This window comes from Nymphaea colorata, chromosome 2, assembly GCF_008831285.2.
Source record: "Nymphaea colorata isolate Beijing-Zhang1983 chromosome 2, ASM883128v2, whole genome shotgun sequence".
In the NCBI taxonomy this organism is placed as follows: Eukaryota; Viridiplantae; Streptophyta; class Magnoliopsida; order Nymphaeales; family Nymphaeaceae; genus Nymphaea; species Nymphaea colorata.
In genome coordinates, this window is record NC_045139.1 from 2,398,001 (window position 1) to 2,411,494 (window position 13,494).

Genomic DNA, 13,494 nt, shown 5'->3' on the forward strand with positions numbered 1-13,494 from the left:
AATGCTCGTCTAAAAAAAGAGGCAACAATGGTTTGACATCAGCTAACAATTCTAAAGTATGCAATTACTCCAAACAGCCCAAGTTGCCCTAAATGCAAGATGCATGACATGAAATTTGACGATGTATCTTGTGCACCCTAGTTTCACCGCGAGCTACATCCGGTAGCTTTTAATTGGCAAATTTCGGCTATCTTTCGTTTCTGGTTTCAGCAGAGATTACGATTTCCAATCATGACGCTACCGATCTTTCCCACCTCAACAACTCTGTAAAAGATTTGATATGAGTAGAAAAAGATTGTCCTTTACTGTTAATATGACTTTTTGTGTATTCAATTTGATCAATGAACAAAGTCTGACCCCTTTATACTTTCTACGCAGTGGGGCCAAAAGATAGACAGAATGCCAATATGAGCATTTTCCACTCGAACCAGAAAAGCGGCTTCGCCAGCAGAGAGATCTGTAAAGTAAGCAAATCCATTGTGGCCCAGCCACTTATGAATTGCTCATGCATACCAACCGCATCGGTAAAGCGGAGTTCCGTGAATGGTAGAAGAGTCCACCGTACTGTTCCAACCGCATGGTGGGAACAGAAATAAACCAGCTTGAAAATTTTTCCGATGCAATCATCTTGGAAATTTTTCAAACACAAAGTCACAAACGACTCATATACGGTTGCTTGTGTCCCTCTTGTTTAGCATTGTTGGACAAAGTCAAGCACTACTTCATTCCCACGTTCACCGACCGTTGACATCTTTTCTCTCTCAAAAGAGTCGGAAACGGTTCAACTTCAACCACATCTTTTACCACAAGTGTACTTAACGTTGTTAAGAAAGAAGAAAGAGACTTACCATCGGAAAGAGGTCCTACTCGGCTGGACGGTGCGGCGCCCCAAGAAGCTGACTCTCAAAGAAATGAGAAGATGCTCCGACAACCAAGGAAACTCACATCAAAAGCCGAGCCAGCAGAGCCGGAGCACGGCTGCTCGACTCGCGCCTCGGTAACATCCTTCACTTCCAGAATCTCGACATCTCTGGTTGAACCTTCAAGCTTCTCCTGCTCCACGCAATTCTCTGAGTTTTCCTCCGCCGGAAATGCTCTCTCCGGCACTTGACGGCTGCTCTTGCTGGAGAACTCGATCAACTCTTTGTTCTCCTTGACCGGCTGACCAAGACAACCATGAGCCCTTTGAGGACTTATGGCTCGTCCTCTACCCGCATCGTCAGAGTTGCTTTGCTGATTGAATGAGGAAACGTCTCTCCAATTGTAAATGCTTTCAACCGTGTTATTAATGTCGTCAGAAAGAACACAACTCAAATCTTCAGCCGAGCTGGAGTCGGAATCCAATAGAATGATGGTTTCTCTATCGTTTTCGCCTGCATTTGGTATCCCAATGATCTGATTCATGTAGCAAGCTCCAAATTGCTGCTCTGGATGTCGTTCTCTGTTCATGGTCATGAATGTTTCAAAGGGCAGGAAAGTTTTGGCCTTTTTACGGATATGTTCGAAAATTCTGTCATTGTTAAGGCTTTCACCTACAGGCTTGTTGATTTCGACAACGGCAGCATCTTTAAAGTGTGAACGAAAATTTCAGTGACCATCATGATACTCATCCGTGGAGTACATTGAACGGAAAAGAGGCCTGTGATTATTACCTTCGTTTGTGTCAGTCAGGACACTTTCGACTTCTTCATCAGCCTGTAAGAGCTCGAAGCTTGGTCTATAGCAAGAAGTTTGTAAGATCATTACTATATTCGACATGCAAACTCATCAAATGTCAAATGGAACTCTAAGTTAATCTTTAGTAAAGAAAGCAAGGCGAAGTAGTTGTGAAGAAAGGCAAGGGATTGGTACAATTGGTGGGGAACCATGGTTATTAGGCAGAAATCATGGATTAAAACTTCATTTTTTGCTTCTTATCAGTGTTACAGCACTTGCCTGGGTAAAGGTTCAAACGATCAAGGAGGCCACAGGTAGAGCAGATGAAACCAGTGATCTTTCAACGTGCCACAGGAGAGAAAATGGACAACTATATAATGGGCACGTTCCTTTCATGAATGTAATTAGAGATAAACTTGCAGAGATCAAATGTGTGACTTTCTGTGACTGCAAATATGAGCAGAAAAAGTTGAAAGAAATGATCACCAGAGTAATTGAGATGCAATGCTATAGTCCACAGAACCATCAAGTTCATGTGAAATTGTAGCGCACGACATCACAAAAATGCTACTCAGAAAGCTGAATCAACTCTGCCAAAATTTGAACGGGTGTTCTTCTAACTGGAGACTTGGTTCCAGAATAGTCTAAGTGAAATGTTCGGAATAGTAAAGTTCTGTAGTAAAATCACAATTTCTAAGTACGTCTTTGTTGATTTCTTGGAATTACAAATATCAGATTTTGTTTGACATAGTTTTCAGAGGCAAAAGAACTACTTTCAGAGATTAGGTTGGATCCACATTTTCTTGATAATCTCTCATTCTTTTGATTGTCTTTCTTGGATCTTGGGTTTACTTTCTGTTATAGGCCATATGACTAAAAAAACATTGTGAAACCTAGAAGCTAGCTTATGGTTACCTGAAAGAATGGTCACAGAAAAAGCTTACATGGAAGAGAAGGCATTATTTAGTTGATCCGTCACATCTGTTCCTTCTGCTGGGGGCTGACAATTCCTTTCGGCGTCATCTTCCACCACATAAATCTCTTCAGGTAATGAATAAGCCGAAGGTAGATCCCTCTTGGCTTTCTCCTGGTTCAAACTTGATCCTTTGCTTCTTGCTAGCACAAGTTTCTCATGGATATCACGACCAACTATTAAAGTTGCAGAGTTCATCAGAGGGTTGCAAGGCAGATGCAAAAGGAACATTCATCTGAGGCAAATTAATGGGGTAAGATGGCTACCGTATTCTTCGGAGATAAGATGAGCACTCACAGTCAGTTTATTATTCTGGGGTGAAGTGATGAAGATGGTTACTGTATATGGACTGCAAATGCAGCAAAGCTACAAGAGTTAGTAGAAAAGAGAACAGAGAAATGACAACCAATTCTTCCAAGCGAAATACAAGCTGTGGAGGAAGTCTTGGAATGAGCAATAATGATTCGGAAGCCAGACAACATAAGAATGCATGAACTGTTAGCTGGAAGATGAGGTTTCATAATATAAAATTTTCACTCTCAATAGCATCTCTGATGCCTAACAACAATAAATAGGTAAAGCAGGATAACAATTATAAAGCAAATTCAAAGTGGAAACGTTAACTTCAATATAACGAGTTAAGGGAAGTATAAGCCAGCAAAAGAAGATATATCAAGAAGATTAGATCTCCGTCTCCTGAAGAGTGTGTGTGACAATTAACACACACAGTAGAGGGTTTAGCTCTCTTCTTTAATTAGTTTCCGTGCAAGGACGGATTAACTACTTGGTTACTTTTATATTGAGTTCTACGTCCGTCATTTACGGAGGAATTCAATTATGAATTACCCCTAAATGAACTTTCCTTTCTTTGAAGAATCCTTTGGATAGATACACACCTTTACTCCGTTTACACCAGTTGTTATGTCTAGGATAATTATAAGGATATCAATGACAGTGGGATACCCAAACTTTCATGCATTAATAGGAAGAGTTTGACCTGTCAATAGTTACCTCGAATATTCATTTAATCTGTCAAAAAATAACAGATAGTAAGTTAAGTGAATTAGGTAAAAGCTCATTAATATATTTACCATGACAAATATATTAACAAGGAATAACCTTATTTTTTCATGGTAAACGATCTGATTATCTTCTTCTGAACCTACAACCTGCAGAACCATTCAAATGTGTGATGTCAGAGGCTTAGTCAATGTGCCTTTTGTTTTTCATATTTATGAAAGTGGATAGTATCAGGTTATATGTTTAGAGACCTAAAATAGGCAGTATCTACAAAAGAGAGAAGACGGAGAAGACAAGGCATGTTCCTTAGTTGAACCGATCACTTCCCAACCTACACGGCGTGCAAGTATTTCAGATAGAAATACCTTGCAGAGGTTTCCACACAATGTACCGTACAAATGCTCCCACATGTAGTATAACTAAAATTATAAATTGGAACCCATATTTTTTAATATAATATGATGCGAAATAGATTTCATTTTCCTCCCTCATCAATCTATGCGTAGCCTTATTTCATGTCCCCTGTGTCTTACGCTCTTACTTGACCAGTTATATGGCAAAAGTATGAGCACAGACAATTATCAAGCTTGAAGCTTCACATTCAGTAGAAGGTTTCTGACTATGAAGATCTATCCCCTGAATAAAATAACATATGACATCTTATGCCCTCATGTTTATCGTAAAATTTTGTGAAAGAACACGACTGCAAAAGTACCAGGTCTCCACAAGGCCTTGCTGGTGAGGGGCTGAATGATGATATCCTTGTCAATGTGATGTGCAATTTGGCATCTCCTTGCCTTCTTGTTTCAACTTCCTCCATTTTCACATCAACCTTCGGGGGAATTGATAGCAGGGATTCCTTGATCTGGTTCCCGAAAGGGTACTTTCTGCCAGTAATTATTTCTATTCTCCTCGGGTCTGCACTTTCCAATGTGTCAAAAGAATGGACACCCACTGAATGCAGTGCCTATGTCAAAATTCATTACTCAGTCAAAATCTACTTATTCATAAAAACATCTGTAAAAGAAAGAGGTCAATCACATGGAACAAGCACTAGACCTTGGCAGTAACCAGGCCAATGCCAACCAGTTGTTTCAGCAAGTACTGACTGTCATCCCACAGTCTATGGTGTAGGCATTTTGCAAGAATACTGGCATGCAAAGCTCCTTTGTATTCTTTCCTGAAAATGAAGCACTCTTTCATGCACTTGGCCACTCTGGTTCCACTTGAGCAAATTGCATTGACATCCTGTAAAAGGAAGCAACTTTAAAAGTCAAACAATATCGAGATTCAGCAGTAATAACTGATTGCCATAGCTTACCTGATTCAGGGACAAGTCATGAATCATTGGATCACCAGTCAGGCAGTCATTTATCAAAACAAATATCTTCTCCTCCCTTGATTGAACGCGTTTCTTCCTTTTTGCGTTTGCACTAAGGATATGATATCTGAGGCGACCATCTTTATCGGAGTTTATATCATTTAACAGTTTCTTCTCATTACGTCGCAGCTGTATCCCTTCATTACCATGATAGAAACTACAATATGAACCTGAAATGAAGAGTAGAGGTCAAAAGATGTATGTTAAAAATCCTTACAGCTAGTCTCTTCTGAACGGCAAATCACATGAAGTAATTCTTCCAAACTGCATTTTCCAGAAGTCAGCAGAACTTGTTTCATGGTACCAAACTTCAAATAATATTTTGCCATCAATTTTCCAGGCTCTGCAAAGGAAAACGAGAAAGCTTCATAAATAAATGATGATTATATTCTGCATACAAAATTAATCATAAAAGACAACCATACTCGTAAAATTACATTAAAGACCATCAAAATCGTATCAAATTAAATCTATGTTTAATAAGATGTTGTATTCGAGTAGCTATTATTTCATGGAACATCTAATTCACTTCCTCGAGAACATCTCTACTGAGGAAAAAGTTTCTTCTGAATCGACATAATAGGAACCCACTAATATTAAAGTCATTTCGGAGGGTTAGGAAAGAAACAATGACAATGACTAGATAGAGATGGATTGAATCACCCTGAATTTCCACACGTTCAGACATCTATTGGCCCATAAGAGCGTTACAAGCAAAAACTTACAGGTTTAGGAATGATGATGAAGCAATCCTTCGGTCTTAACTCCTTATATTTCTTTATTCATGAACATTCTTACACTTGCAGAGCAAAATGCCTTTCGAGAATTTGTATCCAACGACCCCTTTTCTCCTTTTCCTCTTTTGTCTTAATATTTCTATGAGCTCTCATGCTCGAGTTTTTTCCCACGTAGCAATCAACGCTTTGTTTTTGTTGTTTTCCTCTATTTCTGGCCTTTGAGGCTCCTCTCTTTAATTCCATCGCAGATTTTTTTTTGTATAAATTGGAAATACCAAGAGGGTGTTTTTATGCCTTCTCAAAACTAGTTTTCAGCAATCATTCTGTTATGATAGGTTTGACCATTTGTAATTTTGTACATGCCATTATGCCATGCCAGTATAAGGTTAATATGATTCTAGAATCTAAATTGTTGTTCAATATCATCAACAGATAAGAAGATACCTAACGGTTTCAGAAGGAATCCATATTCATCCGTCCATACCAGACCATATTTTGATAACTCGTTGACCTGCTGTACACACAAATCTGATGTAGACTAGTTAGTAAACTTGATGATAATAAAAACACAATGGAGATATTATAAGCAAGCTATCAACAGGGTACCTTTCATATGCTTTTCTAATTGTTCAAAATGAATCCCTTTTTTAACTCCATAATGGTCGGGGTTCTGCAGATCAAGATTATAAACGTTGTGACTACGATATGGAAAAGAAGAAAAGATGGACGCTAGCAATATAACATGCCTTCTTTAACCGCACATATAAATATGAGCACTTCAGCCACTCTATTGCCAAGCTTATGTCAGACACGGTTAGCTGCACTATTTCTGCATTTAGATGCTCCGTCATGCAAGAAAGCAATCTATTATGACAATGACCCTGTGTCAGAACATCCGAAATTCACATCGAATATAAGGTAAGTATTCAAGTTCATACTGGGATTCCACCATCTCACAGCCATTTAAAAGATTTTCATATAAGTGCACCTGAAAGAAGATAACCAATCAATTTTCTGCTTGCTTTTTCCCTTGAAAAAGCAACTACACTTTTTTCAAGAGTCAAGATACAAATAAGCGTACACGATCCATATGGTAAAAAGTAATAGTTAATTGCCTAATTCTATTTCCTTATCTAGTCAATGTATCTGATAATGACACAACTTCCAAACAGAAAAGAACTTTCAACACGCATGCACCGTTTCCCTCCTTGTCATGATGATAACCATGCCAGTATCATCAAATGGTGGCCGTCCAGCTCTTCCGCACATCTGCATTTGAAAAGAGTATAAAGGTTATTCTGAAAAATGGCATGTCCAAAAACTTCAAAAGATGGCATCCTTGTTGCTTTCCATACCTGAATTTAGAGTTTTAGTTGTTTATTTCCTCAAGATAGCAATAAGCATCAAAAGGAGCAGAACGTGGTAAAAGGAGTCCAACAGAAAACATTGCTTAGATTCTCCTCCTTTTATGTATTCTCCTAAGTTCCTTGGGAACTAAAACGTTTTCAAGAGTAAAGTGACAAACAACAACAAAAAAGCTGGATAACATGAAAGATTTCTTGTCGCTGATTTTCAGTTAACATGTAAACCCTGTTGTCAAACCGGAAGCACTAGACTGTTGTCAGTTATTTTGCAGATTCTGTCCAAAGTTTTCTTTGAAATCCTGGTAGTACTGAGCTTGCTACTTCTTAGATCATGTGTTGACCATTCGAGATACTTGCAGTAGATGGGAATGGAATCAGCATTCATTCAAGAACAAAAAGCCAGACAATTCTCTTCTGAACGTTGCAAAATTCAATCCAGGTGGAAGGGCACTACGCTGGGACAATGTAACTGTGACAAGTGGCTTTTGTTTGCCTTTTCCTTTTGGGGTTGAACTTTCTGATTACCACAAAGACATTATACTTTTAAGTTGCTTATAGGGGGAAATCAGAGCACTTATTGAATACGTTTTATTTAAGCAGGTAGAGGCCTTTTGTTGGTGTGGATGCAACTTTGCTTGATCATGGTTGTTGAGAATCAAGGAGTTGGTTGCTGCAGGGATGCTTTTGACGCAAAATATTAGATTTCCTTCTGGAGAGGTTTGACTATCAGTTTATTCTATTTTTTAAAAAAGTTTAAGAATAATTACTGATTATAACCAGAACACAACAGTTGCTACCTTCCGACAAGGCAATTATTTAACTATCCAGAAAAGAGAGTGAATATAAAATATAGAAAAGAAAAACTGCAGGGACCAAAATAACGGACCTGAAGTACAGTGGACCGGTCGTATTCCGTATACAGACCCTTTTCCTTGTTGCTGAGAGAAAAAAAAGATCAGCAAACGATAGCGGTGAGAAACAAACACCTTTTGCTAGAAGGAAATGAAAATTCAACTAGCTGGACAATGTCTTCAGGAACATACAAGTACTGAGTTGATTTGATCACAACTGTATGAGCCGGTAGGTTGATTCCATGTGCAAGGGTGTTTGTCGTGCACAGGATTTGAAGATCACCATTGAGAAAAAGACCCTCAACCAGACTGCGATCTTTCTGGCAAAGTCCACCGTTGTGATAACCAACTGAAATAAGATTTAAGTTCATATTTCACTTGAGAAAAGCTTCTCAGATAGAAGGTTGCTTAAATTTGTGCCACCGTGTCCTTCTTTAATCATCAGAGGGGAGAAAAGTTATCGCCTTCTTACTGGACCTTAAACGTTTTGCTAGGATAGGTCGAGGAAAAAACACAACATCACTGTTTGCACATTGGCAAACCTCTGCCAGCTAAACCCCTTCAGAGGGCGTCCCTTCAGCGTTAAAGCAAGGGATGACCACTATGAATTTTGTACTTAGTATCTCCTCAACTTGGTGGCATCACAAGATGCTCCTACCAGATAAGCAAAGCATTGAAAACAAGGAACTTAAACTCTAACTAGTTCCAAAATAAAGTTATTACCACCATAGGGAATACATGTTTGCATGTTCTTGTCGCTAAATGACAGTGCAGCAGACTTCAACCTCTCCCGCTGTTCGTGGGACTTAATGAAGGGGTTCGAATAACCAAGGGCAATTGCAGACTGACAGATACGTTGTGCAGCTCCTTGTGCTCCTTTTCTAGTAGAACAGAAAACAAGTGCAGATCTGCCTCTAGAATATTGCATGAGAATATCTGTTCCAACCAATATAATATCAGGATATTTGACATCACAACACACGGATACATGAAAATGTGAACGAAGGCAGCTGACATGGACATGTATTGGTGATTTTGCTGTTCATTTGCTTACCAAAAATGAAGTTCTGAAGGCGCTGAAAAAAAATACCAAAAAGAACACAGGATATAAACTGTTAAACTTCCAAGATGAAAAAGTAACCGAGTATCTTTAGAACATGAACATAGCCCCGAAATGGCTAATAATAGGTAAATACCTGCTCAAATAAAAAGTCATTCTTCGCAGGAGCATAACCTGTAAGCAAGGGAAAAGGGCCAGCGTCATATTTCCCAACCGTTAGCTACAATTAGAAAATGAAAGAGAGAGAGAGAGAGAGAGAGATGTGGGGGCAGGAGAAGACAGTCATTTGACTCCTTTCTTCTAGCCATGGTGATGGGGCTCATGAAGTTTCTCGTTGGGTTAACCTCGAATTTTAACGTGGGTACCCACGGATTCGAAACACTAACCTGGACAAATTCTATTGAAGCTGGTGGAATTTCCTTTTTTTTTTTTGTATTATTGCCTTGACGATGAATTTATGACAATTCCATTCCTGAAGCAGTATTCAGAGGAGTGATGTGATGTGAGCTTCGGTGGCTATTCTGCATGTCCACTAGTCGGCTTCAGTTGGCCCATATTCAAGATTCATGAGCTAATGAATTACGATATTCTTCCGTATGAAATATTTTAAATGTGCATCCTGAATCAAGATGAAGCTTGCATTCATGGATTCTGAAGAATTCGGCAGGATTTTGTATTATGATTGAGAAAAGGTTCGTGGTGGAGGTACAGTACAAAAGAAGTTAGCTGTATTTTTAGTACAAATATCACGTGATTCTGCTACAGAAAAGCACCAATTCATTTTCAGGAAATGCTTAAAGAAGTGGCACAATGGAAGCATACCAAAGACCTTGGTTGTCAGCTTTACAGGCCTCATTTCTTCTCCAAACCTGGAAAAACGGACAGTTCCTAATTAGAGCAAGTACTTTGGCAATCATGCAGATGAGGAGATCTAAAACGAAAAGGATTCATGTAAACCTTCTCACTCCTTCTGCAGGAACCATCAGCCATTCAGCTGTAAAAGCCAATGGATCATAAGAAATTGGTTACAAGAAGAAATATACTGCAAACCTGCGACACACTCCACAGCCAGATATTGAGAATAGAACCAAACAAAGACAAAACCTTGGATCAAGCAATAGCAGCCTTATTATGTTACAAACCTTCCAGGTTTTCTCTTTAGCTTAATGACAATTGGCAACTGATAGCAATGGAATAACTTTCTAGGTTGGCATTTTGTTAAACTATCGTAGGTTGAACAGGCAAAAATAAACCGAAAACATAGGTCAGACTTGCACCATCATGTAATTCGATAAACCTAAGTTGTTTAAGATGCAGGAGAAAGGATTTTGTTGAACCAACGAGTGAACAGGACCTGGACGTTGCATACAAGCGTCAAGATTTTGAGAGCAGATGCTGTTTTTCAAGGATCATTGCCAGTCTATTATTAAGTTCAATGACAATCAGTTGTCTATTGTCAGAGAAAGTGTTGATCCCATCTGAGAACGCAAGTTGTACGTTTTTCCTTTTTACGGCTCTTTGGTTGATGGAAAACGTTTTGCAGTAAACAAATTCTTGCCTAAGCAAAATTTGCATTTTAGATAAAACTTTTGCCTTTCTTAAGGAAAATTTCTTTTTACCTCAAAAAAGCAAAAATTAAATCGAAAACAAGACCTTGGCAAAAGTTTTCCCAAGCCAACTCGTATTTCTCAGTATTAAGCAAAATCAGTGGGTCCTACCATTCTTAGAACAGTTTTTTGCCTCCAGAACTTTTGCCTTCAGTCAAATTGCCCCACAACAAGCACACAGTACTTATAATCACATGAGAATCAGGATTCTGATAAGATGCAGCAGTATATAGGCGAAAACCGTGGGATAGACATGTTTCAACTTTCCAGATGGATACAGGTTAAAAAAATTCCTACAGACTTGAGTTGGAACACCTACCAAGGTCTTCAATGTTTGGAATTGTAGCAGAAACTGCAACCATACGTACATGAGCGAGGGGGCTTGAACTCATTTTGGGGTTGCGAGCAAGCATCTTTATCCTGCTAACTATAGCTTCCAGAACTGCTCCCCGTGTATCACTTAGAAGGTGAACTTCATCAATAAGTAGAAGAGAAATATCCCCAAAGAACCCGAGTCCACCATCCCATATACGTTGCCGGGTAACAGCATCAAATTTCTACAGCAGCCAGATTATCTTGGCTGAATTTTACAATTTAAGCCTAGAAACCACCACAAAGTGCAAGATATATAGCTTTCTAAAACATATATATGTGCAGGATAACCTATGATAGCTTCCATAAAGCAAAAAAAGAATAAACTAAAAGCAGGTGTAGCAACCTCTGGCGTGGTTAATATAATGTCAGCTTCTTGTAGATGTCGAACATTATATGATTCATTGTCTCCTGTCAGCTCCAAGCAACTGATTCCCAGAGAACCAAATTTCTGGTTCCAATCTCGGAGCTTCTCTTGTACTAAGGCTTTAGATGGAGCTACATAGACCTGCCAAACATTTGTTGGAAATGGAACAATTCAAAACCTGTCATTAACATGAGCATGATTATTCTAGTACAATTTTTAGTCTTCATCAAATGCCTGCTCTGTAGAGCAAGAAGACCACAAAATTCAATTAAGGAAAGCTACACAAATACAGCGAGACAAACTGAGGAAGAAGCCTACGGTTTTAAAAGTTCCTTTCATTTGGTTGAATTTTCCTTCTTCTGTTAGAAACCTGGAGAGAACTCTCAAGATGCACAGCTCAAACAGTACAGTTTTACCACTCCCAGTTGGTGCGGATATAGTAGCATTTGTATCTGAGAGATAACACAGAGGAAAACACTCACTCTGCAAAGAGTTGAAATATCTGCATATAAAAAAAGGGATGTGTTATGTTTTCACTGATGATCTATATGCAGTAAATTTTTCACCTTCCAAATTATTGAATCGGATCTACGATTAGAAACAATTCAATTGTAAGGGCCACTAGTATGAATGTTGAAAAAGCCTAAGATGTTTTATGACCACTCAAGATGCCAACACTGTTTTCATGATAAGACATTATGCTGCAGAACCTGTATAGGTACAGAACTGCGTGCAGGTTGATGCTAATCAGACATGCCGACTAGATGAATCAACCTTGGTAAGGAAGCGAAAGGATTTGTGGAGTTGCTCTGTGATTATTCATACCTGAAGTTAAAAGTCGGCCTGAAAGGTGGTGGTAGGTCGGAGACAGATTTCAGGCTGTATGGATCCATAACTGGACTTATTCACCGTGCAAAACAGAATGAGCTAAAATATTCCAAATGGAACCAGATTAGACAATTGCAACAGTAAAACAGAATATCCTTGTTCAATTTCACTGAGATCTTGTATTTGTGTGTGCGTGCGTGCGTGCGTGTGTGTGTAAGAGAGAGAGAGAGAGAGAGAGAGAAAGAAAGATTCCAGTCAAAATTTTAGGTCATGATCGTGCGTAAATATGTACTTAACAAGTTTATGTGAGTACTTGTTGCTGGAAGTCCAAACAGATAATTCTGTGAGTACACCTGAGGACACACCTTTTACTTGCGGCAGTTCTTCAATTTTCTACATGCACCAGAGGAGACTCAGATCTGCACAAGAGTTTCCACGGAGGTAAGTTTAACACAAATTATTCACAATTTCACCAAAAAATAGGTAAAGCATATCCAGAACTAGGAAAATTCACATGGAAACAAAGTGATCGCTGCTGAAGGAGCATCACTGCATCAGGGCTCCGTCAAACGCAAGGTTAGAAAATAGACGGTTTCAAATTTATAAAGAGAATCATCAGCTACTTTTCTCTGCTGAATTCCCGGTTACTATGCTAGAACAGTAAGTTCATCCGATGAGATCGTACAATCTGAATTCTGAAGTTCAACCTGAATCTAAGCCTCTTTCTAGGATCGAACGGCGCGCAACTTAAGCATTCTTTTCCAGAATTTGTGATCCAAATGAGGAAAAGTCCAAATTGAGTAAAAAAGATGCTTACATTTCCCAAAGCTTAGGTTTGCTGCAACAGATTCCCAGGTTGAGTAGAAAAATAAAGAGAGAGAGAGAGAGAGAGAGAGAGAGGGAAGCCGAGAAGGAAACAGAAAATATGTGGAGGCAGCGGTTTAAACGAGGATTGGCGCGTAAAAACTTGAGCGCGAAGATTCGAAATGGATCGGGATTTAAAACCCGACTCACTTCTTACCAGGACAAGCATGGATCTCAGAATCAGATCCAAATCTGTTACCGCTTTGGGTTTGAAGTTTGAACTCAATCAATACGACTTCACATATTAGTGTTTGATCGGATCATCTTCATTCATAACCCTTTTCGGGTCAGAAGCAAACTTATTCTATCTTGACATTTCGAGATGACACATTCAACCATATGGGTAAGTGCATATTATTTTACTTGCAAATGAGTATGAATGGTCATTTTCAAGTACTTTAAAATCAAAATTCA

General features: G+C 38.9%; 1 protein-coding gene across 4 annotated transcripts; it reads right to left on the minus strand.

Annotated features, from left to right (window-relative positions):
* Positions 1-306: 306 nt before the first annotated feature.
* Positions 307-13,143, minus strand: LOC116249290 (DExH-box ATP-dependent RNA helicase DExH17). 4 transcript variants are annotated; one of them, XM_031622512.2, is made up of 28 exons: positions 13,034-13,143; positions 12,582-12,635; positions 12,214-12,315; positions 11,707-11,890; positions 11,368-11,529; positions 10,969-11,206; positions 10,000-10,036; positions 9,865-9,911; positions 9,179-9,216; positions 9,037-9,058; positions 8,721-8,918; positions 8,175-8,331; positions 8,018-8,069; positions 6,965-7,036; positions 6,706-6,755; positions 6,514-6,631; positions 6,374-6,437; positions 6,212-6,295; positions 5,248-5,373; positions 4,971-5,167; positions 4,709-4,897; positions 4,365-4,616; positions 3,749-3,798; positions 3,641-3,658; positions 2,896-2,978; positions 2,601-2,805; positions 1,653-1,717; positions 307-1,565 (listed from the first exon to the last, which is right to left on the minus strand). In XM_031622512.2, the coding sequence occupies exons 3-28, from the start codon at positions 12,279-12,281 to the stop codon at positions 904-906; spliced, it is 3,438 nt and encodes a 1,145-aa protein (XP_031478372.1). In that variant the 5' UTR covers positions 12,282-12,315; positions 12,582-12,635; positions 13,034-13,143; the 3' UTR covers positions 307-903. The 4 variants fall into 4 exon arrangements, with proteins under 4 accessions (XP_031478372.1, XP_031478370.1, XP_031478373.1 ...); XM_031622510.2 differs by having other exon boundaries at positions 8,706-8,918; XM_031622515.2 differs by having other exon boundaries at positions 1,270-1,441; positions 8,706-8,918.
* Between the last annotated feature and the right edge of the window lie 351 nt (positions 13,144-13,494).

Excerpts from the sequence above, each read along its gene's own strand:
- LOC116249290 (XM_031622510.2), bottom strand. The coding sequence starts at position 12,281 with ATGGATCCATACAGCCTGAAATCTGTCTCCGACCTACCACCACCTTTC. Across the intron at positions 9,059-9,178 it reads ATGACTTTTTATTTGAGCAG|CGCCTTCAGAACTTCATTTT; the intron begins GTATTTACCTAT and ends ATTTTTTTTCAG. Across the intron at positions 5,374-6,211 it reads ATTCCTTCTGAAACCGTTAG|AGCCTGGAAAATTGATGGCA; the intron begins GTATCTTCTTAT and ends TTTCCTTTGCAG.